The sequence below is a fragment of the Cyprinodon tularosa genome, unplaced genomic scaffold, assembly GCF_016077235.1.
Source record: "Cyprinodon tularosa strain WSP-4 unplaced genomic scaffold, ASM1607723v1 ctg123, whole genome shotgun sequence".
In the NCBI taxonomy this organism is placed as follows: Eukaryota; Metazoa; Chordata; class Actinopteri; order Cyprinodontiformes; family Cyprinodontidae; genus Cyprinodon; species Cyprinodon tularosa.
Genome location: NW_024038037.1, coordinates 736012 through 762473, shown reverse-complemented (window position 1 = coordinate 762473; position 26462 = coordinate 736012). Strand labels below are relative to the sequence as shown.

The 26462-nt window shown below is 41.6% G+C and overlaps 1 protein-coding gene across 1 annotated transcript; it reads right to left on the bottom strand.

Annotated features, from left to right (window-relative positions):
• Window positions 1–1974: 1974 nt before the first annotated feature.
• il10rb (interleukin 10 receptor, beta) lies at window positions 1975–25832 on the bottom strand. The gene is made up of 8 exons (XM_038276216.1): window positions 25705–25832; window positions 16581–16728; window positions 16222–16406; window positions 15092–15252; window positions 11412–11565; window positions 9367–9524; window positions 9136–9287; window positions 1975–2609 (listed from the first exon to the last, which is right to left on the bottom strand). Exons 1-8 carry the CDS (start codon window positions 25754–25756, stop codon window positions 2393–2395), a joined length of 1227 nt encoding a protein of 408 aa, XP_038132144.1. The 5' UTR covers window positions 25757–25832; the 3' UTR covers window positions 1975–2392.
• Between the last annotated feature and the right edge of the window lie 630 nt (window positions 25833–26462).

Here is a 26462-nt window from a genome sequence, read left to right as displayed (position 1 = left end):
ACTCTTTGTGAATCTCCCCCACATTTTTGAATGGGTTTTGTTTCACAATCCTCTCCAGGGTGCGGTTATCTCTCTTGCTTGTACACTTTTTTCGACCACATCTTTTCCTTCCCTTCGCCTCTCTATTAATGTGCTTGGACACTGAGCTCTGTGAACAGCCAGCCTCTTTAGCGATGACCTTTTGTGTCTTGCCCTCCTTGTGCAAGGTGTCGATGGTCGTCTTTTGGACAACTGTCAAGTCAGCAGTCTTCCCCATGATTGTGTAGCCTATAGAACTAGACTGAAAGACCATTTAAAGGCTTTTGCAGGTGGTTTGAGTTAATTAGCTGATTAGAGTGTGGCACCAGGGGCCATCAATTTTGAACCTTTTCACAATATTCTAATTTTCTGATATGATGAATTTGAGATTTTCATTTGTTGTCATTTGTAATCATCAAAATTAAACAAAATAAACATCTGAAATATATGAGTTTGTATGTAATGTATGAATATAATATACAAGTTTCACTTTTTAAATGGAATTACTGAAATCAATCTACTTTTTCATGATATTCTAATTTTATGACCAGCACCTGTAGAACAGGCAGCGCTCTGATGCAGGGAAGGAACTTTCTTCCATTTTTTCCCCCAAATCCCACCGATGGTGACAGAGGATGTGGGATTCAGAGTTAGAGAGCTCTGCTCTGGTGGATGTCACTTCCTGCTTGGTTGCTCATGACTCAATCATCTCCTCCCAACAGAAACACGTCCACCATAGAAACATTCCTTTATCCTGTTTCTTTAATTTCATCAATGCAACAAAACCTAAACCACGCGATAAAGGGCGGTGAAGTGACGAGTGATAAATTCAGAGCGTTCGCTTCTCATCCCTCACCTCATGCCACTATGTGACATTTACTCCAGGATAAACATTTAATCATGAATGATTATTATATATTTAATCCCACGTAGTCCTTTCCTGTAGTGGGATAATACACTTAGAGCCTGTGTTGCCATATCAGGCTTATAGAATACTTTTACATTTTTGCAGCTCCAGACATTTGTTTTTTGGTCCAATATGGCGCTTTGAGCAGTTTGGGTTGCCGACCCCTGACATGAAGCGATTCACGTTGAACAGATGATCCAGAAATGGTTGAAAAAGAAAAAAAAACCTGCTGAGTTTATCCTCTAAACCAGTGTTTTTCAATCCTGGTCCTCAAGGCACCCTGCTCTGCATGTTTTGGAGGCTTCTGAGGTTCAGCAAACCTGATAATCTGCTATCAATTGCTAACAGGTGTGTGGAAGCTGGGAAACATCTAAAACTTGCAGGGGAGGGTGCCTTGAGGACCAGGGTTGAAAAACACTGCTCTAAACCAGGCATTCCCAAACTCGGTCCTCAAGCCCCCCTGTCCTGAACTTTTAGAGGTTTTCTTGCTCCAGCACAGCTGATTTTAATTGAAAGCTGATTAACAAGCTTTTGCTCTACTGCAATCATTATAACCAGCTGTGCTGAAGCAGAGAATCCTCTAAAACCTGCAGGGCAGGGGGCCATGAGGACCGAGGTTGGGAATGCCTGCCTAAAGCGCCACTGATTTTCTCCAGGTGTAATACCAGAATGAGCCACATTTAAACGGAGGCGCTGCGTCAGAGCCGTATCCTAGTTACCAGCGTAGATCGTTTAGAGGAGCTGGGGTGGAGAAACGAAGAGGAAGAGTCGAGTGCTGCAGTTACTTTTCTGTTCTATTTTTTTTTCTTTTACAGTTGGCTAATACACTTAGAGCCTCTGTTGCCATACGAGGATTCAAGAAGACTTTTACATTTTTGCGGCTCCAGACAGATTTTTTTTGGTCTAGTGGCTCTTTGAGCAGTTTGGGTTCCTGAACGCTGCTCAAATGATTTAATTTTATATTTCCCCGTTCTTCCAGCTACAATATCAAGTCGTTATCTAGAGAAACACCTGGATTCAAAGCCTCCAGAGATCCAACCAGCAGACGGGTCACACACAAGGATTGGTTTATTAAATGCCAGAAGCAGCTCATATGTACAGTCAGATTACAGGTCAGTAAAATGTTTGCCTTCAGCTAGTTTGAAACACCAATTTAGCCCAGTTGTTCTTTTTTTAAAATCCTATTCACAAAAATCCCTTCATTGATCAATCAACATTCATAATTAATGCTCATTAAGTGCTGCAGGATACAGACAGTGACTTTATACACAACGTGACAATAAAAGGTTCCCACAGGAATCACAGCATGGATGAGGATAGAGGCAGCAGCATCAGCAGTCCTTCCTATCAGGCGGTGATTGGTTCCCAGTGAGGACGCTCGGAAGCCTCCAACCAATCAGGGGTTTCCAGTTCAGACGCTCATTATTTGGTCTCATGTGGAACACGGCCAACAGCGCCCCCTTTCCTTTAGACCTCCACGTCTACGACTCCCTCATCTGGGACGACGGGGAAGCCTTTAAACTCGAGGTTCATGTCCGACATCTTGCGCTTCTCCGAGTCAAAGCTTCGCTGAGCATTCTGGGAGGATGAGGTCATGTTGGGATGCAAGCCGCTGGAGTTTCCTCCGGCAGAATAAATGCCTGAATCGCCGCTGCTGCTGCTGTTCTGACGGCTGTGTCTGCCGCTGCGGAGGGAAAAACAAGACGACATTTAATGACGCTGAATGGAGAGAAAACAACACAGGAATCTTTTAGGGAGGAAATAAACACCGAACAGTTTAAGCACGTTACAGCCGAGTTTGCTTAACGGTCTCTGATCATATCATGTAGGGTTCCTACAGCATAAGGCAAGTTAAATTCAAGACTTTAAGATTTTTTAAAGCCACTTGAAATAAAAATTTAACACCAAATTTACAAGAAACACAAGAAACTTAACCCAAAGGTTTATTATAACTAGGGCTGCAACAACGAATCAATAAAATCGATAAAAATCGACTTTTAAAAGCGTTGGCAAGGAATTTATTCATCGATTAGTTGTGTCGCGCGATTAATGCGTCATCAGCCGCCGGCGTCATCACATCCACTTGACTGAAACGGAGGAAGAAAAAAAATACGGCAGAGCGAGTCAGTGCTGCAGGTGCAGTGTTGCCAACTCAGCGACTTTTCAGACCCCTCCAGCGACTATTTTTCAAAAAAGCGACTAGCGACAAATCTGGCGACTTTTTACGGTGTCACTGGCGGCTTTTGGAGACTCTAACGTGAAAGCATGTATCGTTCCTACTCTGCCGTGGGGCGCCTGTCCTTGTGTGCTTGTTTGTTCTGTCTAACATGTTTATTTTGGAATAAAGAGGTTAATATAAAAAATTTTTTTGTCCGATTCATCGATTAATCGAAAAAATAATCGGCCGATTCATTGATTTTTAAAATAATCGTTAGTTGCAGCCCTAATTTTAACATAAACCACTGCACTAATGTTTCAAATTTTGAAAAGCTTCCCATACAGGAAGAAAGCTAAAAACACACAAATGACAGATATATTTGAACAATTATTTAACTGAATTCACAAACTTTGTTTTAGCAGGGAACAAAACAAATTAGTTTTAAAGCCCCAACATAACCAGTGCTAAGTCTTTTTTGCAGCTATTTTTCTTTGTATGGTTTTCTTAGTATGTTTGATTTGGTGATAAGTGGAGGCGTTGCAGAGACAAGGGTGGAACTAAACTGAGAAATACCGGCTGTTTCTCTGTAACTCCATTTTGACGCTTTGTGTTTCGTGCTTCGCATGTGCGACTCCACTGCCTTAATTCCCATCGTTCTGAGCTTGAATGACTTCTTGCATAAATCCACTGAGCCTCATGTTTGTTCCCTGGTTTTAGCCACGGAGAAAACTCTTGGCTGGAGACAATTTTGGTTACATTTACACTTGCTCATATTTTCCAGACAAAAAGTTAATGGAGCATCTCCCAAATGTCCCGGCCGCAACAACGCTTTATTGGTTCCGCTATCGGGATGGAACCAATAAAAGCGAGTTGTTTATTTTTTATATATAAAAAAAGAAAAAAAATTGTCAATTTTAAAGTTTTATTTAGATTACAAAAATAAATTGTAATAAAAAAATCCTAATTATGATGTTTTAAAAATTAAGACCTACGAAAGACTGATTTAAGACATTTTAATACCAATTATGGCCTTAGTTTTATCTTGAAGAATTCAATGCCTTTTAAGACTTTTTAAGGATCTTTTTTTTATTCAGCCTCCAGAGTGGGAAGATTTTGAAACGCCGTTTTCGCGTTTCCATCTTTACGCTCTAACCGCATTTTTTTTTTTACACGCATGCGTCATAGCATCGCCTCTAAACACGCATGCGTCATAGCGTCGCCTCTAAACACGCATGCGTGACACAGTATCACAACAACAATGGCGCCGTACTGTGTTGAATGGTTGCTGCTCATGCTACTCACCCTGCTGTCGGGCTTACAACAGAATCTTCTTCTTCTGGAATATCTCCAGGAAGAACAGAGCAATATCGACCACATAGTTCAGCACCTGAATTTGACTGAACCACGAAAATGGACCCGCAGGGCAACCATGTATAAATATTAGTGCGCATGCCCAACATTTCGTCGCCTATTTTTGCTTTGGCACCACAGCGCCACTTACAGGCCTGGCATACATTTTGCAGCGTTTTCATGCATTCGTGTGGACGATCACATTTATTTTACGTCTCCGTCTTTACGACAAACGTTCTGGAAAATATTAGCGTTTCGTGTTCGTTTTGAATTCGTGTGGACGGGGCCTTAGAAGCCTTGTTGAGATGAAAGGAAAGGAAGGAGGTTTGAAAGGAAGTTTCCCCCATAGGTTAGATAAGGGGAAACATGTCAAGATTCTCACGCCCTGGTGTGAATAGAAAAAAATTGTCATCTCTGTCCTTTGATGAACTAAAGTGTTTCTCTTGGGAAATGTTAATGAGTGGGGAATCCCCCTTTTTTATGCAGGGGTTGGGATGCTGCAGCCTCAGATCAACACTGAGAGCTGCATTCAGCTGGTCGTGTTCTCCTCTGCAGAATAAAATAAAACCTTTTCTTCCTTGGATATCAACTCTCAGTGCTCATTTATTTTTTTTTTTTACTCGACACTATTCTGCGTCTGGCTTGCAGAGGCGGCAAGAAAAACAACCACCATGGTGGATGATAGTAAGTATAGTAGTATTTAGGCTTAACCATCATGAAAATATTGTGTTTTTAAGGTTGGGAAAGATCGCTAGCGCTCCAGCATTACCATCCATGTTTACTTTCGTAAACAAAGAGCAGGCTGGGAAGATGCAATTGACAGAATACGGCAGGGGTGGGCAATTCCAGTTCCTGAGGGCCGGTATCCTGCAACTTTTAGATGTGCCTTAGTTGGACACACCTGAATCAAGTAATTAGATGATTGAGAGGACTCTGGAGGAACTAACTGCATGCTGAGGAGGTAACACAGCCATTTGATTCAGGTGTGTTGGACCAGTGATGGATTTAAAAGTTGCAGGATATCGGCTCTCAGGAACTGGAATTGCCTACCCCTGGAATACGGTCTACTACCTCTTGTGCTCGTCTTGGTTTTATTCAATTCAAAGTTTTTCATAGAGTCCATTTCTCTAAGTCCAGACTCTGTGAAATCTATCCAGAAATTAAAGACAAATGTGATAAGTGTCTGGATTCTCTGTGTCATCTTAGTCATATGTTGTTGTTTTTTGCCCTGTCCTGGCTGCTTTTTGCTCTGGTTACTTCACAATTATGTCTGCTAATCTCAAAGTTAATCTGCAGCCTTGTCCACTGACCGCCATATTTGGAGTTTCTGATTCCTCAGTTGTATTAAATTCAATGCAAACAGATATTACAGCCTTTACATCCCTAACTGCAAGACGTTATTATTACACTGGAAGTCTGCTAGATGTCCCTCCATCGCCCAGTGGCTTAAGGACGCGGTGTTTTTCCTTAAACTTAAAAAAAATTAAATATACAATAAAATGTCAGTTTTCTTTCTTATTTTTCATATTTGGAGCTCCTATCTAACTAAATATATGTGCCTGTTGCTGTATTTTGCTGATGTTTTTTTTTCTATTATTATTATTTATTTATTTTATTTTTCTGCTGAATATGTTGGGCTGAGACAGCGTGGGAATGTTTTGTTTTTATTGTTTGTATATGTAGTAGGTATGACTATTTCAGCATTTGTACTTGTGTGAGTATATTAGAAGTTATACCTGCATAAGTATACGTTTATCCACAAAAAAAGCAAACTGTATTCCTTATTGTGAATATCTAATCATTTTTTTCAATAAAAACTATTTCGAAAAAAACAACAAAGAGCACGCTGCTTGTGACGTCACTGCGTCCTCTGCTGCGCATGCGGGACACATGCGTTGGATGAATGCAGTTCACACAGGAGATCACAGACAAGCCGCATATATTTAGAAATGTAAACGGCAACGCAAAAGAATCGGATTTCACAAAAAATTAGGAATTGAGCATCAAGGTCTGCTGTGTGAACGTTGCCTTAGAGTCTCTATACTCTAATGATTAATCAATTACTAAATTAATTGAATACGATTAATCTGAATAATTTTTTACGCTTTTACGATTTAATTGGCTATTTAGGAAACTGTATTTATTCTAACAGCAAATCATTTCAGGCATTTTGGGGGCTGATCTGAGGCCCTGTAACCCATCCTTCACACAGACTCCACTATCTGAGCTTTACTACTATGGAAGTAAATCTGCGTCGCTGGGATTTGAATTAAAAATGCCACTGAAATTTAAATGTTGTATGTTTGTTCTTACTGTTTCAGTGTTAAAATATATTCAGAACACATTTCTGACCTAAAAAGAGGTTCATTGTTATTATTTCTACACAGTTAGCTTGCATGACCGGCTCCGTCATGCTAGTTTTCCTTCCGTATGAGCGCCACAAGCGTCACGTCACGTGACTAAGAAAACGTAACGGGATTGGCTGCGTGTTGGACGCCACAATCCATTGCTAATGTCTGTGACCTGAAGTAACCTTTCCCTTTTTACACTGAATTTAGACGCCGAATTTAAGACGCTGAAATAGAGCCAGTTGAATCTCAGGAGGCTGAAAATATTGAGTTTGAATTTTGAAAGGTTTAATTTTTTATATGCAGATTTTTTTAACACTGAAAATTAAGTATTGAAAATGTAATCACTTTGAAATAGTAATGTGAATTTTAGCTTGAAGAGAAAATAAATGAAATTTCAACTGTGTAGAAATAATGACAATGATTTTTTTTTTAGGTCAAAAATGTGTTCTGAATATAGGGCTGGGCGATATAGAAAAAAAGCTTATCGATAAAAAAAAAATGCATATTGATCGATATCGATAATTATTGAAAAGATTTGAAACCATATTTTATGTGCAGCTCTGCCTGGACTTTTTATAATATTGCTAAATGATTTAATTTTAATAAAGAACACAAACACAGACTTCCAATTAAATATTTATTTAACCAACTTTTTTAACCATAACAGAATTGTTTTAAAGAAAAATAACTTAAAAGACCTGAGTTATGTTATTAAATACTGACAAAGGATAAACTAAAGTGACCAAAATAAATATAACAAATAAACCTGGTTCAGCTTAGTTTCCTGCTTTAACCTGAGTTATTACTTTGAAGTTTCTGGCCCCTCAGCATGTTTCTCTCAATTGTTAGAACTACGTGGGAAACTGCCCAGAACTTTATATATATATTTTCCCGAAATTCCCGAAGATTCCTCGGAGGAGAGCCGCGGCTGGGCCTACACAGCTCGTACTCCTGCGGGTGTGTGCGGCTGAGATGATAAAAAAAAAAAAAAAGTTGGTTGTGTTATCAGACTGGTTTCACTGGTTCCCGACACATTTTACAGATGACTGTGGTTTGTTTTTTGTCCGACTTGCCATGACCGAAATACTGCCAGACTGCCGAACAACAAAAACCTTCTTTGGAGCAATTTCCTCTGCCTCTCCTGCTGCGACATCTTCATGTGCTCTGTGTTGTGGTTTGAGAGGGCGGCGCTCGGTGACGCCATGCCTGGGTCCGCGATTGTGATTGGTTGGGAGGATGTAGTGACTAGCATAAACCTACATGCTAGGCTACAATGAGAAGGAAGGAAAACTGCGTTTCTTATCGAACTTTTATCGAGCCTATTTTTTTCTATTGCGCCACACGTCTATCGATCGATATATATCGTTATCGAATTATCGCCCAGCCCTATCTGAATATATTTTAACACTGAAACAGTAAATACAAACATACAACATTTAAATTTCAGTGGCATTTTTAATTCAAATCCCAGCGACACAAATTTACTCCCATATACTACTCAGTCTGGTTATTTCTACCAACTTTTAGGAAGCGGATGCGACAATTGATCGTCTAATCAGAGCTTCCAGACGCAGGAAACAACAGATGTTGAGGCTCATCGCACCGCTAAGCAGAATCATTGCTGGGAATCGTGTGGCGCGGTAGGGAAGCCGGTGTTTATATGTCTGAAATTTCATGATAACGGAGGCTGACTGTAAGGCGGTGACGCAGTCCGCTACTGCGCTCTTCGTTATCAGAGAACTGAGCCGCGCTGATTAACTAGCAGCAGATATCATTCAACAGCTATCTCAGTTAACATTCTGGAATCGATGTCGGCACGGTTTCAAGAGGATGCTGTAAATGGGGCTCATGTTGACTGATAAAAATGGAAAGCTACCACATGGACAAAAGGACACTTCTCGTCCCGGACATTCTCTGTTTACACTGTTGCCTTCAGGCAGACGATACAGAGCAACCAAACCAAGAACCAACCGCCTTAGAGACAGTTTTTACCCGACAGCAATAACAAAACTAAATGCAACCAAAAATAACCATTAATCATCATGGATGATGTGTGTGAGAATGTACTATTCTTATTAATTGCTTTGTATCAGTTATTGTTATTTATTTCTTATATTATGTGTAAATGGTGGGACAGTGATTTTTGTTTTAAACATATGCACTGATCGATGGCACTTTTTTAAATTTCGTTGTTCTTGTGACTATGACAATAAAGATAAATTTAATTGAATGCCTTACATACACACACGCACACATATATGCACACATGTATATAAATAATAATTTCATGACTTTTAATGACCCGCGGAAACCCTCTTTGACCCCCCCTTTAGAAGTAAACTCCAAATAACCTGCTGTCCTGCTCCAGTCCAGCTGGGGGCACCATAGAGTCGACAGCCGGATCCACTTTGATCTCCAGGCGCGCAGACTCTGCGGAGACGATCACAGGATCGCACAGGTCCAGTTCAGACTCGGAGACAATGAGGCGCGGGAAGTCGGACTCCTGGGGGGAGAAGCAGCGGAGCGTTAGGAGACGGAGGAGGGAGGAACCTCACCTGCTGGGGGAGAGGAAGGCTGCAGACCTGTTTGAAGTGAGAGGGCAGCTTCTCGCCGGGGAACAGCGTGGCTTTGCAGATCTGAACGCACAGATGGCTTCCGTAGAGGGCAGCCATGACCAGCAGGAAGGCCACCAGCAGAGAGCCCAGGAAGTAGAGGGAGATTTTCCACCAAGGAGTGACTCCTGCTCAGACACACAAACATTCAGACTCGTTTACGGCTCGATATCAGAGACAAAACCCAAATAACCTGGATTCATTACTTTATTATCCCCTTTTCATGAAGACATGAGGTCAAATGGGACTGAATACAAGCAGCAGAACTTCTCATGTCCTGGATGAGGCTAACGGCAGAAAGCTATATCACAGTTAGCATCTGACAGCATGAGGAGCGACAAACCCCGTCTGTCATCGTCTAACATCTTTGGAAATTATTAGTGCTTCACCAAAAAACAGGCGTAAATTGGAAACAACTGGGCTTTTTTTTCTGAAGATGTCTGAACGCCGATCAGGGAGAGCGATCCGTAGTCAGACCGCTGATGCATCTAATCAGCATGAAGGTCCATCCTTCTGAGCTTTATGAATTCCTTTTTTAACCTGCGTTTCCAGATCATTTTTTCTACCCTTCTGGAGGCGGGGATTTCCTTTGGAGTGAGGAGTGGAGCTGCATTTTTATTGGTCTGCTGGATGCTGGCAACATTTTATTGGCAAACATGCTTGTCAAGCATAAGCGTTTGTATTGGCTTAAAGTGAAGAGAATGAAATCTGTAAAACCCAATTTGAGAAAAAAGTAAAGTAAAATAATAAATATCAAATCTGTAAAAAAATATTATTTTTAACAAAAATGTAAAATCAGTGAATAGAATTGAAAAAAATTTGAAATAAAATCTGAGTAAAAAAAAAAAAAGTTCCTCAAAATCTTTTTGACTCAGATATTTTTGTAAATTTAATTTCGGGATTATTCTGGTGAAGATTCTTGGTCATCCAGGTCATAGTTTCCAAGTTTTAAAAATGTTTCTCTTCCATCCAGGAATCTTTTTTAATTCAAAATGTCGGAAATAGTGTTGACTTTGAGGCTTGGACCAAAAACAAAGCTTTGTTTTGGCTTAGAAAACATGCTAATTTAATCTATTTTAGAAACTTTTTGGAATAATTTCTGGATTGCATTTTTTCAAATGAGTTGTTTGCAACAACAAAGGACCAAAATTCCCTCTAATAATAATTGATCCAAGAAAACGGGAAGAATGGAAGCCTTGAAGGCCCAAAAGGTCCAGGCTTTACAGGGTTTATAAAGTTCGTCATCTTTACTCTCTACAGGCTGCAGCCATGTCCCAAATTCTTAGTTTTTCAGACACTTTTGTTGAAATTAGAGTTTCCTCATTCTCTAGCTAAGAGGTCTTCAACGTTTTCCAGGCCAAGGACCCCAAACTGATGGTGAGATGGAGCGGGGACCCCTAATTATATACATGGTGTGAAATAGTGTTCTATCAAACTGGTCCTATAGTCACTCTATTACAGATGGAGTAATGTAACTAAAGTAATCCCTCCCTGGGATTATTAAAGTATTTCTGATTCCTGGTTGATGGGACAGGTGTTGTGAATGAAACGGTGTCCAGCTTGAAAGAGCTCCTGTGTGTCGCTGAATGTGAGCATTGATGACTGAAAGACATCTTCTGCCTCCATTTATCTGTTTACTACAGTCTGTTGAATTCATGTTAATGTGGATTTAAAGACATTTCAATTAGTGGAAAAAACTGCAGGGGGGGGAATAAAAAAAAAAAAAAAAACGTCTAATCAACCTAAACTTCCACGACCCCCCATGCAGTACCTCTATGGACCCCTAGGGGTCGCGGACCCCCTGTTGGAGACCTCCGCCCTAAATTCTATTCCGAACACACGGCTTTACGATCAAACAGAAGCAGTTACATCTGGTATATCTAACTAAATTGTTTTTATAAACCTTTTTTTTTTAAATAAAGCATCATATTTTAAAACATAAACATAAAACATAATATTTTAATGAATTTTAATGAATAATGGCGGAAAAGGTCTGTCAGCAGTGCTAGCATTACCTTCGGTGCGGATGCAGAGAGGCTGGGTGTAGCTGCTGCTCTTGTTGTAGAAATCGTAGAGCGACTGGACCTGCACGCAGTACAGCGTCCATTCTTTGAGGTTGGGCAGGTTCACCAGGTTGTTCGGCAATTTTAACGCCCTCAGATCCAAAACCTGAAAGATACCAGGAGAAAAGGTTCATTTACACTCGTTTGTCCCACAGCAGGATATCTGTGTATCTTAAATAAATAAAGATCCTTATTCTGAATATCCGCTCCCTTCACATCAGTATCAGTATTGGCAACATCTTCCCAAAACTGGGAAAAGTTGCAGCGCTGCCAGAAGAAGAAGACGACCCACATCCTGTTCTCTGGTTTAAGGACAGCAATGCCCACTAATGTTGGAGCAACCAAGCAGACGTTAGCCTGGCGCTAACAGGACCTCAGCTCAGCTGGAACATCACAGCAGAAAGCCTTAAGGTGCCGCTGTGGTTTCCCCCCCCTGTTTTTGTCCACTTTAACCAATTAAAAATCCAGCCGCCTCTCAGATGCATAATAGGCAGAAATATTGATTTTATTTCTGTGATGAATCATTGTCAACAACTGCATCTAGTCTTTGTCTAGACAGCGAAAAACTTCTCATTTTTTAGTCCTCTAAGAGCCTTTCTGTCTGGTTATCGTCTTGTAAAAAGGTTTAATTTGTGCTGCACTATTAGTAAAGGAGGCTAACACTAGTTTTAGCTAAATATAGCTGAAAATGTAGGGCTTCAACTAATGACTATTTAGCAAATTAATTAATCTATTGATTGTTTTTTAAATTAAGCCATAAACATCAGACAACCAAACGTTCCTAAAAGAAGATTTTTACTAAATTAAATCAGGTGGAGATCTAGATAGAGCATATTGACAGAAGAAGATATTTATTTTTATCTTAAATTTAATTTTCTTTTAGAATTTAGTATTAATTTCTGCTCTAAGTTGGTCGTTCTGTCAGCTAAAGACACATTTTAGAGTTAGCTAATGATTAATGGATTACTAAGATAGTTTACTATTATTTCAATAATTGATTAATCAGATTAATAGTGTCAGTCCTAGAAACGTTTCGATAGATTTCCAAGGTGCCTCCAGACTAGGCTCCTCTGATGATCTGTGGCTCCCAGATGAAAGGAGTAAGAACCTTTACAAGCCGCCACAGATTCTAGTCTGCAACAAAGGGAGCGATGCACCTTTGTTAGAAAACCTTGCGGCAGGAAGCGATGGCCCAGCATGAAACCGTTTTTATTTTTCACATGATGCAGGAAGCACCTGAGCAGGGTTTCCGCTCCAGTTAACAAACCAACATAGAAACAGCAAAGAGGAGAAGCCTGAGTTTATTAGAAGCCGTTATTAAACAAACGCTGCTCAAGCTTCAGCAGAGGCTCAGGACAGAGAGGAGAGGGGAGGCTCAGGATGGAGAGGAGAGGAGGGGAGGCTCAGGACGGAGAGGAGAGGAGGGGAGGCTCAGGACGGAGAGGAGAGGGGAGGCTCAGGACAGAGAGGAGAGGGGAGGCTCAGGACAGAGAGGAGGGAGGGGAGGCTCAGGACAGAGAGGAGGGAGGGGAGGCTCAGGATGGAGAGGAGAGGAGGGGAGGCTCAGGATGGAGAGGAGAGGGGAGGCTCAGGATGGAGAGGAGAGGGGAGGCTCAGGACAGAGAGGAGAGGGGGAGGCTCAGGACGGAGAGGAGAGGAGGGGAGGCTCAGGATGGAGAGGAGAGGGGAGGCTCAGGATGGAGAGGAGAGGGGAGGCTCAGGACGGAGAGGAGAGGGGAGGCTCAGGATGGAGAGGAGAGGAGGGGAGGCTCAGGACGGAGAGGAGAGGGGAGGCTCAGGATGGAGAGGAGAGGAGGGGAGGCTCAGGATGGAGAGGAGAGGAGGGGAGGCTCAGGACGGAGAGGAGAGGGGAGGCTCAGGACAGAGAGGAGGGAGGGGAGGCTCAGGATGGAGAGGAGGGAGGGGAGGCTCAGGATGGAGAGGAGAGGAGGGGAGGCTCAGGACAGAGAGGAGAGGGGAGGCTCAGGATGGAGAGGAGAGGGGAGGCTCAGGATGGAGAGGAGAGGAGGCTCAGGATGGAGAGGAGAGGGGGAGGCTCAGGACGGAGAGGAGAGGAGGGGAGGCTCAGGACGGAGAGGAGAGGGGAGGCTCAGGATGGAGAGGAGAGGAGGGGAGGCTCAGGACGGAGAGGAGAGGAGGGGAGGCTCAGGACGGAGAGGAGAGGGGAGGCTCAGGATGGAGAGGAGAGGAGGCTCAGGACAGAGAGGAGGGAGGCTCAGGACAGAGAGGAGGGAGGCTCAGGACGGAGAGGAGGGGAGGCTCAGGACGGAGAGGAGAGGAGGGGAGGCTCAGGACGGAGAGGAGAGGAGGGGAGGCTCAGGACGGAGAGGAGAGGGGAGGCTCAGGATGGAGAGGAGAGGAGGCTCAGGACAGAGAGGAGGGAGGCTCAGGACAGAGAGGAGGGAGGCTCAGGACGGAGAGGAGGGGAGGCTCAGGATGGAGAGGAGAGGGGGAGGCTCAGGACAGGGGAGGCTCAGGACGGAGAGGAGGGGAGGCTCAGGACGGAGAGGAGGGGAGGCTCAGGACGGAGAGGAGAGGGGGAGGCTCAGGACGGAGAGGAGAGGGGGAGGCTCAGGACGGAGAGGAGAGGAGGCTCAGGATGGAGAGGAGGGGAGGCTCAGGACGGAGAGGAGAGGGGGAGGCTCAGGACGGAGAGGAGAGGGGGAGGCTCAGGACGGAGAGGAGAGGAGGCTCGGGACGGAGAGGAGAGGAGGCTCGGGACGGAGAGGAGAGGGGAGGCTCAGAATGGAGAGGAGAGGAGGCTCGGGACGGAGAGGAGAGGGGAGGCTCAGGATGGAGAGGAGAGGAGGCTCAGGACAGAGAGGAGGGAGGCTCAGGACAGAGAGGAGGGAGGCTCAGGACAGAGAGGAGGGAGGCTCAGGACAGAGAGGAGGGGAGGCTCAGGATGGAGAGGAGAGGGGGAGGCTCAGGACGGAGAGGAGAGGAGGCTCGGGACGGAGAGGAGAGGGGAGGCTCAGGACGGAGAGGAGAGGGGGAGGCTCAGGACGGAGAGGAGAGGAGGCTCAGGATGGAGAGGAGAGGGGGAGGCTCAGGATGGAGAGGAGAGGAGGCTCAGGATGGAGAGGAGAGGAGGCTCAGGATGGAGAGGAGAGGGGGAGGCTCAGGACGGAGAGGAGAGGGGGAGGCTCAGGACGGAGAGGAGGCTCAGGATGGAGAGGAGAGGGGAGGCTCAGGACGGAGAGGAGAGGAGGCTCAGGATGGAGAGGAGAGGGGGAGGCTCAGGACGGAGAGGAGAGGGGGAGGCTCAGGACGGAGAGGAGGCTCAGGATAGAGAGGAGGCTCAGGACGGAGAGGAGGGGAGGCTCAGGGTAGAGCGCAGAGGGGAGGCTCAGGATGTAGCGCAGAGGGGGAGGCTCAGGACAGAGAGGAGGCTCAGGACAGAGAGGAGAGGGGAGGCTCAGGACGGAGCGCAGAGGGGAGGCTCAGGACGGAGCGCAGAGGGGGAGGCTCAGGACGGAGCGCAGAGGGGGAGGCTCAGGACGGAGCGCAGAGGGGGAGGCTCAGGACGGAGCGCAGAGGGGGAGGCTCAGGACGGAGCGCAGAGGGGGAGATTCATGACGTCCGCTCACCAGGAGTTGTTGAACACCTACCTTCCCATTTTCAGCCTGTTCCCAGTAAACAATGTTGAAGTCCAGTTTAGGAATATACTCCCTCATGGAGGTGTTGGTGCTGGTCTGAGGGTCCGTGATGGAAACATCCAGAGAGCTAACATCAAGAACCAGCCGCACTTTAGAGGGAGGTCCAAGAACAGCTGGAGAAGAAAGGAACATTTGTTAACTACCAAACTACGAAATGAATTTATAATAAACTGGGAATATTAGGGTGGCGAGCTCTTTAAAAGGAGGAAGTACAGAGTACACTAGTAAATATGAGATGTTTTAGAACAAAGGGGTGACGTGGGTATGAAGCCGTCCTATTATTGAACCACTGGAAGAAGCTAAAATAATGTTTGGAGATCTTTAAATAGTTCTACGTTCAGACTGAAAACACTGTCCTTTGGAATAACCGATAAAAACATTCAACAAAGATTTAAGCAGGGAAATGGAATCAAGACAGAGTTTAAAGGTAGAAACCCTCAGAAAGGAGAACTGGTCTGATGTTTATATCGAGGTCGTAAACCTGAATCTGAGAAATCAAGAGAATTTGGTAAGAAAGGTCGTTTCCTCAGACTTTGTCCGGAACATTTCCTCTTCCCTTAAGTTACGTGACTATTCTTTGTTTACTTCGTGTCATTGATTTTTATTTTTGATTTCATTCTTTATCGGTTGGTATTTTGAGGTTTTATTCTGTAAGAACAACCTTAAATTTCTAAATGAAGAAGGAAATATGTGATGCTTGATTGTAAACATCATAAATATAAAACTATAATAAAAAAAAAAAAAAGGTTGATGTTATGATGCAGCTCGATAATGTGCATAAAAAACATCAAAAGTGGATTAAGTCTTCTGGAAAACTCCGTCTAAGAGGATCTTAATCAACGTTTTGAGATTCAAAAAGAGGAATTTCAGCCGTTAGTTCCTGATTATGGAGACGCGGAGATGTGGAACGTTGGCTTGTTTGGAGCAGAAAGCAGATGAAAAATCTGAAACTTTTGTTTATTTTCTTGTTACTGAGGTAAGGAACGCCTGTCGTTATTTAGAACATTTGTGACCAAAAGGAACCCAAGGTCAGAGGTCAGGCTCAGTGGTGGAGGAGTAATGATCAGGGCTTCTTGTCTCACCTTCTTTATCAGGACAGAACTGTTTTTGGCTCCAATCAGAGTGGCGTCCATCCATGTTGGCGCGAACGCGGAGCACATAAATGCCCAGGTAGAGGATCTGAAGCTCAGTGAGGTCACATGACCTTTCAGATGTCTCTGAACACGCCAGGTTCCACCTCGGGTTCCTCCGCCTCAGCTGGTGGATCCTGGGATGAGATGTGAAAAAAATAAAATACATAAAACATCATACTCAAGCTTATTTGTTGTAGTCCCTCTGTTCACACGGACGTTTGTTTCTACATGGAGAACTAAGTGGAATGGGGAACGCAGCTATTTGTCCAGTCTGGTGGATTTTCTGTCATCTTAAGGCGGCGACTTACCCGATATATTGTACAGTGAAGGTGACCTGGTCTGCTCCAGCAGAGCTCTGGTCCCAGTCCCATTCCCAGTCCCAGTCCCAGACCAGAGTGTAGTTGGTGTTCAAGGTGATCATGTTGAGGTTGCTGGGAGGAATCAGCTCTGCTTCACCTGTAACAGAAACAATCGATATGAGATCAGGAGAAGCTGGACATCCAGATGAGCCAACAGCTGGAGCTTTAAGAGGTCCACTCAGGAGGTTCAGCTCAGTCCAACTATTTTAAATTTTTAAAGAAGCGGCTGTTCCAAACGCTGCATTTCTGAATTCTCCCGAGTGGTGCCCGACTTCACACGAGTGAATAAAGTGAATTTGATTGGTTGTTTATCAAGGGGGCGGGATTGTTGTGGCAGAAGCATCTTGCTAACCAGTTAGCAACTTAGTGCAAGCAGGTTCCCAATGGGAAATTCCATTGGGACCAAGTAGCACTAAATTGGTGACTTAGAAACGACGCTGTCAAGGAACGCTATGGACAGCGGAAACATGCAAGAGGAGGAGAGTTTAGTGTCGGAGGTCGTGGATGAGTCTCCTCCGTCATCCATTTTTTATTTAGAGGAGGAAAGCGGGGACGAAGATGTTGTGGAAGAGGACGCCAGGGCGGCAGAAGCTTGGTTTGGTGTAGAAGGCTTCCAGCCGTACATGTTTGAGCCCTTGCCTCGCAACGCTGCCAGTTCTGTTAGCTCTACGCCTGCCGAAGACACAGACGTCCATCCCCGTGAACACTGGGACGCAACTCAATAGGAAAGGAAAGGATTCTGATTTCAACCGTTGCGTATATTAGCTGCGACATATGAATCAAGATGCTATGACCGAAAACATTAGATTGACCGTTGATATATGATTGGCCGAATTTAGGTGTTCAGGCTGACGTAGAACTAACTGGCCTGCAGAACGACACCGATTTTAAGACAGGATTTTTTTTTTTTTTACTTTAATTTTTCTAACTTTTGGGACAATATCATCTGATAAAGAGAACATTTATATACATGTTTAAGCCAGAATGATTTGACATTTAAATACGACTTCCCTACAACTTTAAACAAGACTTTTTACTAAATTAAACCCGGTGAAACTAAAACTTTTATACTTGAGGAGTCCTGGATTAAGCATATAGACTTTTTATCTTAAATGCAAAATGTTTATATAATGTTTTGTTATAGTTACTGCTCTAAGTGGGTCGCCCTCTCATCTAAAGGCAAGTCTCTATACTCCAGTTGATGATTAATTAATTACTAAGTTAGTTGATGATTATTTAAATTCAATTACATTTATTTCTATAGCTCCAATTCACATCATGTAATCTCAAGACACTTTCCAGTTCACCAGATCATCCAGTCAGATTGATTCAAAGTTTTCTAAGGAAAACCAGCTGATTGCATCGACTCATTGACTCTTCAGCAATCCCTCACACTAAGCATGCTTGTAGCGACAGTGGAGAGGAAAAACTCCCTTTGAACAGGAAGAAACCTCCAGCAGAACCAGGCTCAGTGTGAGCGGCCATCTGCTGAGGCCCACTGGGGTTCAAGGAGACAGAAGCAGAGATAGAAATAGAAGCATAGATGCAAAAAGCAGCTCCACAGGCGGCCCCGTCCAGGAAACACACAGCCAGGCTGACGAGCTCCGAGCCAGCTCCCATGTCAGAGGATGAAGAGAGCACATCCAGTTAGTCACAGTCAGAGAAACAGGACTACACTGGAAAACAGGCCAAGCTCCAACATCTAGAAACAAAGGTGTTGATGGCAGCAGCACAGCTGATATTTCTCTCCAGGATGGAGTCACAGCCAAACAGGAACAGACCAGATGAAGCTACTATGAGAAAAAGCAGAGAGAGCAGAACGTTAGAGATTGAACTAACAGATTCTGCAGAGTGGGAGAATAGAGATAGAATGATGCAGAATGATGAAAAAGGGGTCCCTATGTCCTCCAGCAGTCTAAGCCTAAAGCAGCATAACTATAGAGATAGCTCAGGATAACCTGAGCCACCCTAACTAGAAGCTTTATCAAAAAGGAAAGTTTTAAGCCTAGCCTTAAAAGTAGACAGGGTGTCTGCCTCACGGACTAAAACTGATAGTTGGTTGATTTAATTAATCAACCATAGATATTTGAAAACATAAAATAAAAAAAGAGCAAACTATAAAAATATAGGCTGAAATGTCCCATAAAGGAATGAGGTTAATAAGGTCATGGCTTCAACTCAGACCATTAAAAACAGGCTCTCTACAAGCCAGCTGCATATAATCCAATTGAAAACATGCGGTCACTAAAGTGGCGTCTTAAACAGCGCTGGACGCTCTTCTCAGTGAGAAATAAACCCCTAATTCATCCTTCCAGGCAGAGATAAACTGGGCGTCTGCCTTTTTTACCCAGATGTTGCTGACAGACTGTTATGGAGTCTCATTCTGTGTAAATTGATTCTGGGACCGTTTCTTTAGTCATAACAGAAGTCAAACATTGAAAGCAGGATCCTCTTCGATGAATCAAGGTCAGCCGAACTGTGTGAGAGACGCTGAAACCTCGGCAGCGCTCATGTGAGGAACTGACTCATTCTGAAACCTGTTGCACAACCTCACCAGTCTTTGGGCACGGCAGCGAGAGACGCATAAAAACAGCCTCATTCCAAAAGGACTTCCTGTTTTTGTTTTATGGTGTTTAGTCACCTAAGAGGAATGACACCAGCTTGTTGCGACTGGTTTCACAGTTTCCGGAATTAGCAAAAAGCCTTCATGTGATTCCGGTTTGCTTGAATATTAACAAACCTTCCCACACAAATGTTTTTATTTCCACATGAACAGCTGTCCAGCCCTGTAATCTGTGGAGTCCTTCATTCCTCTTTTCTTCTGGGACTTCAGTTCAAGAGAAGACAGACGGCAGAAAAAGACGACACCAAAAAAAACCTACTTCCTTTATTCAGTTTCACTCAGTATTCCTAAGTTAGTGGACTTTAACGCGCTCTGGATGCTGAGTTCGTAGGAATATCAATGGTTCCTCGTTGAAGTTTCTCAGATTTGAACCAATTGGGGGTTTTCTTTAATTCCACTCATCTGTTTCCAGAAAACTATCCAGAAACTAGACCCCACCGACATTTAGAGTCGCTCCAACCAAACGCCAGGCTGAGAAATTAGGACAATATAAACTGGAGTAAAACCAGTAAAACCATAATGTGTGACCGAGCACACCATTGTAAATTCCTTTATTGTCCCACATGCAGGGATGGGCAATTTAAAAATGTATTAAAATAAAATACTGTATTTTTGTATTTTCAAAATACTACAAAATACTTCATTCTAAGAGGCTTTTTCTGGGACGTAACTCAATGGTAAAGTAAAGAATTCTTATTTCAACTGTTGCGTATATTAGCTGCAACATATGAATCAAGATTTTATGAGCGAAAAATTCTGATTGAAAGATGACCGTTGATATATGATTGGCCGAATTTAGATCAGGGTTCCTACAGCATAAGGCAAGTTAAATTCAAGACTTTTTAATGCCACTTGAAATAAAAAATTTAAACAAACAACAAAAACCTGCTTGCGAGAACTTAACCCAAAGGTTTATTTTAACATAAACCACTGCACTAATGTTTCAAACTTTGAAAAGCTTCCCATACAGGAAGAAAGCTAAAAACACACAAATGACAGATATATTTGAACAATTATTTAACTGAATTCACAAACTTTGTTTTAGCAGCGAACAAAACAAATCAGTTTTAAAGCCACAACATAACCAGTGCTAAGTCTTTTTTGCAGCTATTTTTCTTTGTATGGTTTTCTTAGTATGTTTGATTTGGTGATAAGTGGAGGCGTTGCAGAGACAAGGGTGGAACTAAATGGAGAAATACCGGCTGTTTCTCGGTTACTCCATTTTGACGCTTTGTGTTTCGTGCTTCGCATGTGCGACTCCACTGCCTTAATTCCCATCGTTCTGAGCTTGAATGACTTCTTGTGCCTCATGTTTGTTCCCTGGTTTTAGCCATGGAGGAAACTCTTGGCTGGAAACAATTTTGGTTACATTTACACTTGCTCATATTTTCCAGACAAAAAGTTAATGGTGCATCTCCCAAATGTCCCGGCCGCAACAACGCTTTATTGGTTCCGCTATCGGGACGGAACCAATAATGGCGAGCCGTTAAAAAAAAAAAAGGTCAATTTTAATGTTTTATTTAGATTACAAACTGATTTAAGACATTTTAATACCAATTAAGGCCTTAGTTTTATTTTGAAGAATTCAATGCCTTTTAAGACTTTTTAAGGACCCGAGGGAACCCTGTTAGATGTTCAGGCTGATGTAGAACTAACTGGCCTGCAGAAGATAACGAAAAAAACCCACAGATTTTAAAGCAGGATTTTTTTTTAAATAGAAATTTTCTAACTTTTGGGACAATATTGTCTGATAAAGAGTACATTTATATCGATGTTTACGCCACAATGATTTGACATTTAAATATGACTTCCTTACAACTTTAAACTAAACTTTTTACTAAATTAAACCTGATGAAACTAAAACTGTTTTACTTGAGGAGTCCTGGATTGAGCATATAGACAGAAATTTTTTCACTTGTAAACTATCTGGAAAAACATCAAAGTAACAAAACAAGAAAAGTAACTTCAGTTCCTTTGAACTGTACCGAGTACAATATTACTGAAATTGTATTGGGAATGCCTTACATTGCTGCATTACTGCAAAAAGTAATGCATTACTATAGCCTAATTAAAGTACTCTTTTACTGCATTACTCCAAACACAGATATTGTGTCGGCTACATACAGTCAACAGTAGAACATTATGTAGTTACATTTCTAAGAAAAACTAAATGAAATCGGCCAAAACTAGCCAACTACAAGCAGCGGAGAAGGTCACCTGTGGCGCTGCAGCAGCTCACACATTAACAATGAGATACAAAGTTCCTCCGTTATTAGGTTATAGGCTAATTACATGAAACAAAAGGACACTGCATAACATAAAAACTTGAATGTTTGAATGTTCACTGGTGAAATCAACAACAGTGAAACTAACACAGTTAGTTAGCAGCTAACATTTAAAATTTAAATAGCTTAGCCTTACGAACACTGAACGTTACACTGAACAGGAACATGCGATAAAAAGAGTGATTGATGGTTGAGAAGAAATGAGTTAGTGAAAGAAACGAGGTAAATTTGTCTGCTCACCCTGCTTTGAAACAACTTCCTTTACTGGTCCACACAAAGCACCAATCTAATCAATCTAATATGCAGCGACGTGCAGGGCTCGATGTTAACCATCGCCTGATCTCCCGGGGCAAGTAGTTTTTATTGTTGGGAGAGTACAAATTTCATTGCATTTGTCCGCCGGGCAAGTGCAATGATCGCAAAAAGAAATTATCACTCAAAATTACTTTAAAATCACCGACATTCGATGAAAACGACCCAGAAGTGTTTTTGTTGTTTTGTACACATTCTCTCGTGATTTGAAAAATGCAGAACTATATTTATCAAACATTATACTGGGCAAGTAAAAATTGTTTCTGGGCAAATGAAATGTGAAAGTCACTTGCCCGAAGGGCAAATGGTAAAAATCCTTAACATCAACCCCTGCCGTGCGTTTTGTGTTGATTGTACGATGTGCCCATAGCAAGTGTAAAACAGTGCCAAAATTCCCTAGTGGCTGGGAGCAGTATTACAGGGACTTGATGGCGAAGGTGCCACTGACACTATTTCATGCTTTCTAGATAACTAGATGCCACAACAGACTGTGTCTCGTAAAAAGTCTTTTACTGTTTTTTGAAAATACAAAAATACACAGCATAGAAGTGTTTTGATAAAAAATACAAAGGCTTTCCGTAAAAGTTCAAAAAACAATCCACTGGACTTGGTTTCCAATGTTTGAAGACGTTTCGCCACCTCTCCAGGAAGCTTTCTCAATTCATTTAATTTTGAGACGATTAATCGTCTCAGCCATATAAATCTAACAATTTTTGAAACACAGATTTGCTCAATATTTGTCACATTACTTTTAAAAAGATAAAGACACTGACTTCATTTCTCCGTTCAGCCTTTAGGTGGCAGTAATGAGCCTTTGATGGGTTTGCCGCCACATGGAACGGAGGAGGGAGTTTATAGCCGACCTATGCGAGTAGAAAGAAGCCCTTTGCTAAACAACGGTAACGTCCTCTGACTGGACCCGGGCTGCAACTAACCATTATTTCGCAAATTGATTAATCTGTCGATTATTTTTCCGATTAATAATCGGATAGCCAAAGGTTCCTTAAAGATTTTTTTTAACGAAATCAAACCGGATAAAAGTAAAATGTTTTCACTTGATGAGTTCTGGATAGAGCAGATTCTAATGTTTATATATATTTTTTAACGATATGGATATAATTACTGCTCTAAGCGGGTCACTGACCGCTGAAGGCATGTTTTACCGTCTCTATAATCCATTTAATGATTAATAACTAAATTAGTTGATCATTACTTCAATAATCAATTAATTGTAATTAATCCGATTGATTGTTTCTGCCCCAGGCGGGACTCTGGAGAAGCAGCCACTGAAGGTCATGAAAACAGTGAAAAATTGCCATGATGGGCGGAGCAAAAAAGAAAAAATCAAAATCCAACTTTGGTTTTTAAAAGTCACTCAGCCCCCTTTTTTTTTTTTTACTTCTGAAACTTCATAACCTTCATCCAGACGAGTCGGTTTTCAGAAAGAACAGTTGTGTGGTTAAATGTGAGTAAAAACGACAGATTTATCACTCAGGCGTGTAGCGTGATATAAGTGGAGATTTACACGAGCTCCTTTAGTTTCCACGCCTCCATTCTGGGACTTTTCTATCGTCACAAACCACTGAATGACTCCTTCCTCAGAGATCAAACTCTGGTGAACTCAGACTGGAAAGAAAACAGCCAGGTTGATATTTAGCTGTCACGATTTGAATATAAATATACATTTTTTCTAACTTTAGATAATTTTCCAACAATCAAAGCAGCCTTTATACTAAATACTTTATTGCTCTTACATGTACGGCTACTTCCTAATTCTATTTGGGTGAAAAGGGGCTGTGGTTTTAGTCGATCGCACTTTTTGGTTCCTTTACCCGCCTTTGGATGAGTTTATGAGATATTATAACACAAATAGAGTCTGGTTATTATTAGGAAAACTCATAGAGACCCCAGCTTAGAGGAAAAATATGCAGAAAAAAAGACTTAAAAATAGGAAACATAGAAGGAGAAGCACGGGGTGAACGGGTGACCTCATGTGCTCTAAATCATAAGAAAACTTTTTAAAGCTAAAAAGAAAAGCAAAATAAAACACAAAGACATTCTGTTCAAGACGGTGAGGGAGAAAAATTAAAACTGCCTCTCTCATGCCTTCTTCTCCCACCAATACATCATCAACTTCTCTTCTTTTTACCACCATTCTTTATCAGGGTTATGCTGTAGTAGCATTTTGGTGAAATAAAAGAAATAACCCACAAAAAATAAAAAATAAAGCGCAGAATGTTGGAAAAACTGTAAATCTAATTTGTCTTAAGTTTACATTTTATCACTGCTGCACTTTAAGAAGTTGAAATGTCTTGAGAGCTGAACTGAATAAATTTTTGTATACACCCTGTGTACACAATATGACAAAGTTTGTCTAAGGCTGTGTCTAAGAAATACAGTTAAACAATTCAAAAACATGCCTCAAGTTCTACATAATAAATGATTATCACATCAAATCTGACGAACCGATTGTTGAAGTAATTGTGAACTGATCTGGCAACTGAATCAAATACTTACAGATAATAATGGTTCAGAAAGTCTAAAATGTCATGTAAATCCCTTAATTTTCCCACACAGGGGAAACTCGCTCTGCATTTAACCCAGTGGGCTGCCATTGTGCGGCGCCCGGGGAGCGGTGTGGGGTTAAGGGTCTTGCTCAGGGACTCAGTGCAGGCTGTGGGGATCAAACCGGGTATTTGCAACCTTCTCAGAGCACAAGCCCACTGCTCTAACCACTAGGCCAACACTTCCAATGCCATTAGCTACAAGAATCAACTAGTAACAGCAATAATTACGGCAAAACTCTAGCAAATACTATGTATATTTTTCATTTAAAATCATATGTATATTTTTATTCATATATATATATATATATATATATATATATATATATATATATATATATATATATATATATATATATATATATATATATGCATGCAGATCTTTACAATTTAAACTTCAAAATGCACACTTAAGTTTTTTATATATGTCCAAATTCTAAACATTATCTAGAAATAAAATCTCTTCATATCCATAGAATAATAAAAAAAAGTAGCAGCTCTACTATTTATAATTTAATGTCTCCAAACATTTTTATATTAGATTCTATTTTCTCATTTTAGAATAAAGCAGAGAAAATATTGAGGTTAGAGGTTGATGCAGACATTAGAGATGAAGCCACGAGGGTCTCTTTGAAATCTACGCCACAAGATCACTGTGGTCACACCAAGAACAAGAAACTGTCACTGTGCACTCAGAAAATGGATAAACTCATTTAAAAAGGGGCAAATATTTAATATCTGTCATAATCTGAACCGATGATCAAACATTAACTCAAAGGAAGATGTTTAATTAAACCTCTAATTGTTTTTATTAGGGGATAATGTTTGTTTTTGGAGAGCAAACAGGACAGATGTTAGAGGAGATAATGTTTATCAGACTGGATGAGGAAGAACAGAGGTCCTCTGAGGTCAACCTCCCTGGAGAAGAAATGCTTCTATTAAAGCTTTGATTGGTTTAAAGTATTTGGATGTTTTTCAGTATTAGGATACATCATTGGGATTGTTTAATGGCCGCCCAATGCGGAGCTTCAAACAAAAACACTTTCTGTTTCCTTTCCACGCCGAACCCTTTTAAAAAAAGACAAAATTAAAATTTATCAGGATATAAACACCTATGCGCGGAACCAGGCTGATGTTTTATTTATTATACAGTGAAAAAAGGCAGTTATTATTAATTCCGTTTCTTTTATTTATCCAAATAAAGTACTACGGAGGGTTAAAAATAGTGCTAAATAATCTTAAATCACACCGAGGTTAGCGTAGCAGCGTTAGCATAGAAATAGACTCACCAGAACCGCTCTGAAGGCCCACAAACAGAAGGCAGAGAAGCCCGGTCAACATGGTTGATATTTTTATTCTATCAACCTGTTTAAACTTCTGTTAGGTGGTCATTGAACTGGTTCCGATCAGGTCCCCCGGTCCGCTTCGATCAGCGCTGCTCGAAGCGACTCTAAACTTCTTCTTCTTCTTCTTCTATTGAGTTTTCTGGCAGTTTGCATCCTGTGTGCATTACCGCCATCAACTGGACGGAGATGTAATTCAGAAATATGTCTGTATATCTTTATATCTTCATGAAACTAAATTCTATCTATACTTACACACACGCACATACACACACTAAATTCTCCCAGCTAATTCTGTATCTTTTAAATATTTAATAAGTGCTTTAATTATCTTATCTGATTGATGCTTCCCTAATAAATCTGCCATCTTTACTGAACTCCCCATTACCCTTTCCAGTTCTTTCCTCTCTTTTGTATATTTGCTACAATAGATCAACACATGTTCTACTCCTTCGATTTCTCCGCAATAACAACAATTACCCGTTGGATGTTTCCCTATTATTTTTAGACCTGCATTTAAACTAGTATGCCCAATCCTTAACCTGTTTATCCATATTCCTCTCTTCTACTCATTATACTGTTATATCCTATGCTAATATCTTTATGTATTTTATATAAATGTCTTCCTTTTTTTCTAAATTCCATCTCTTCTGCCATACCTTATTTATTTTATCTTTAATAATTACTTTTATTTCTGTTCTACT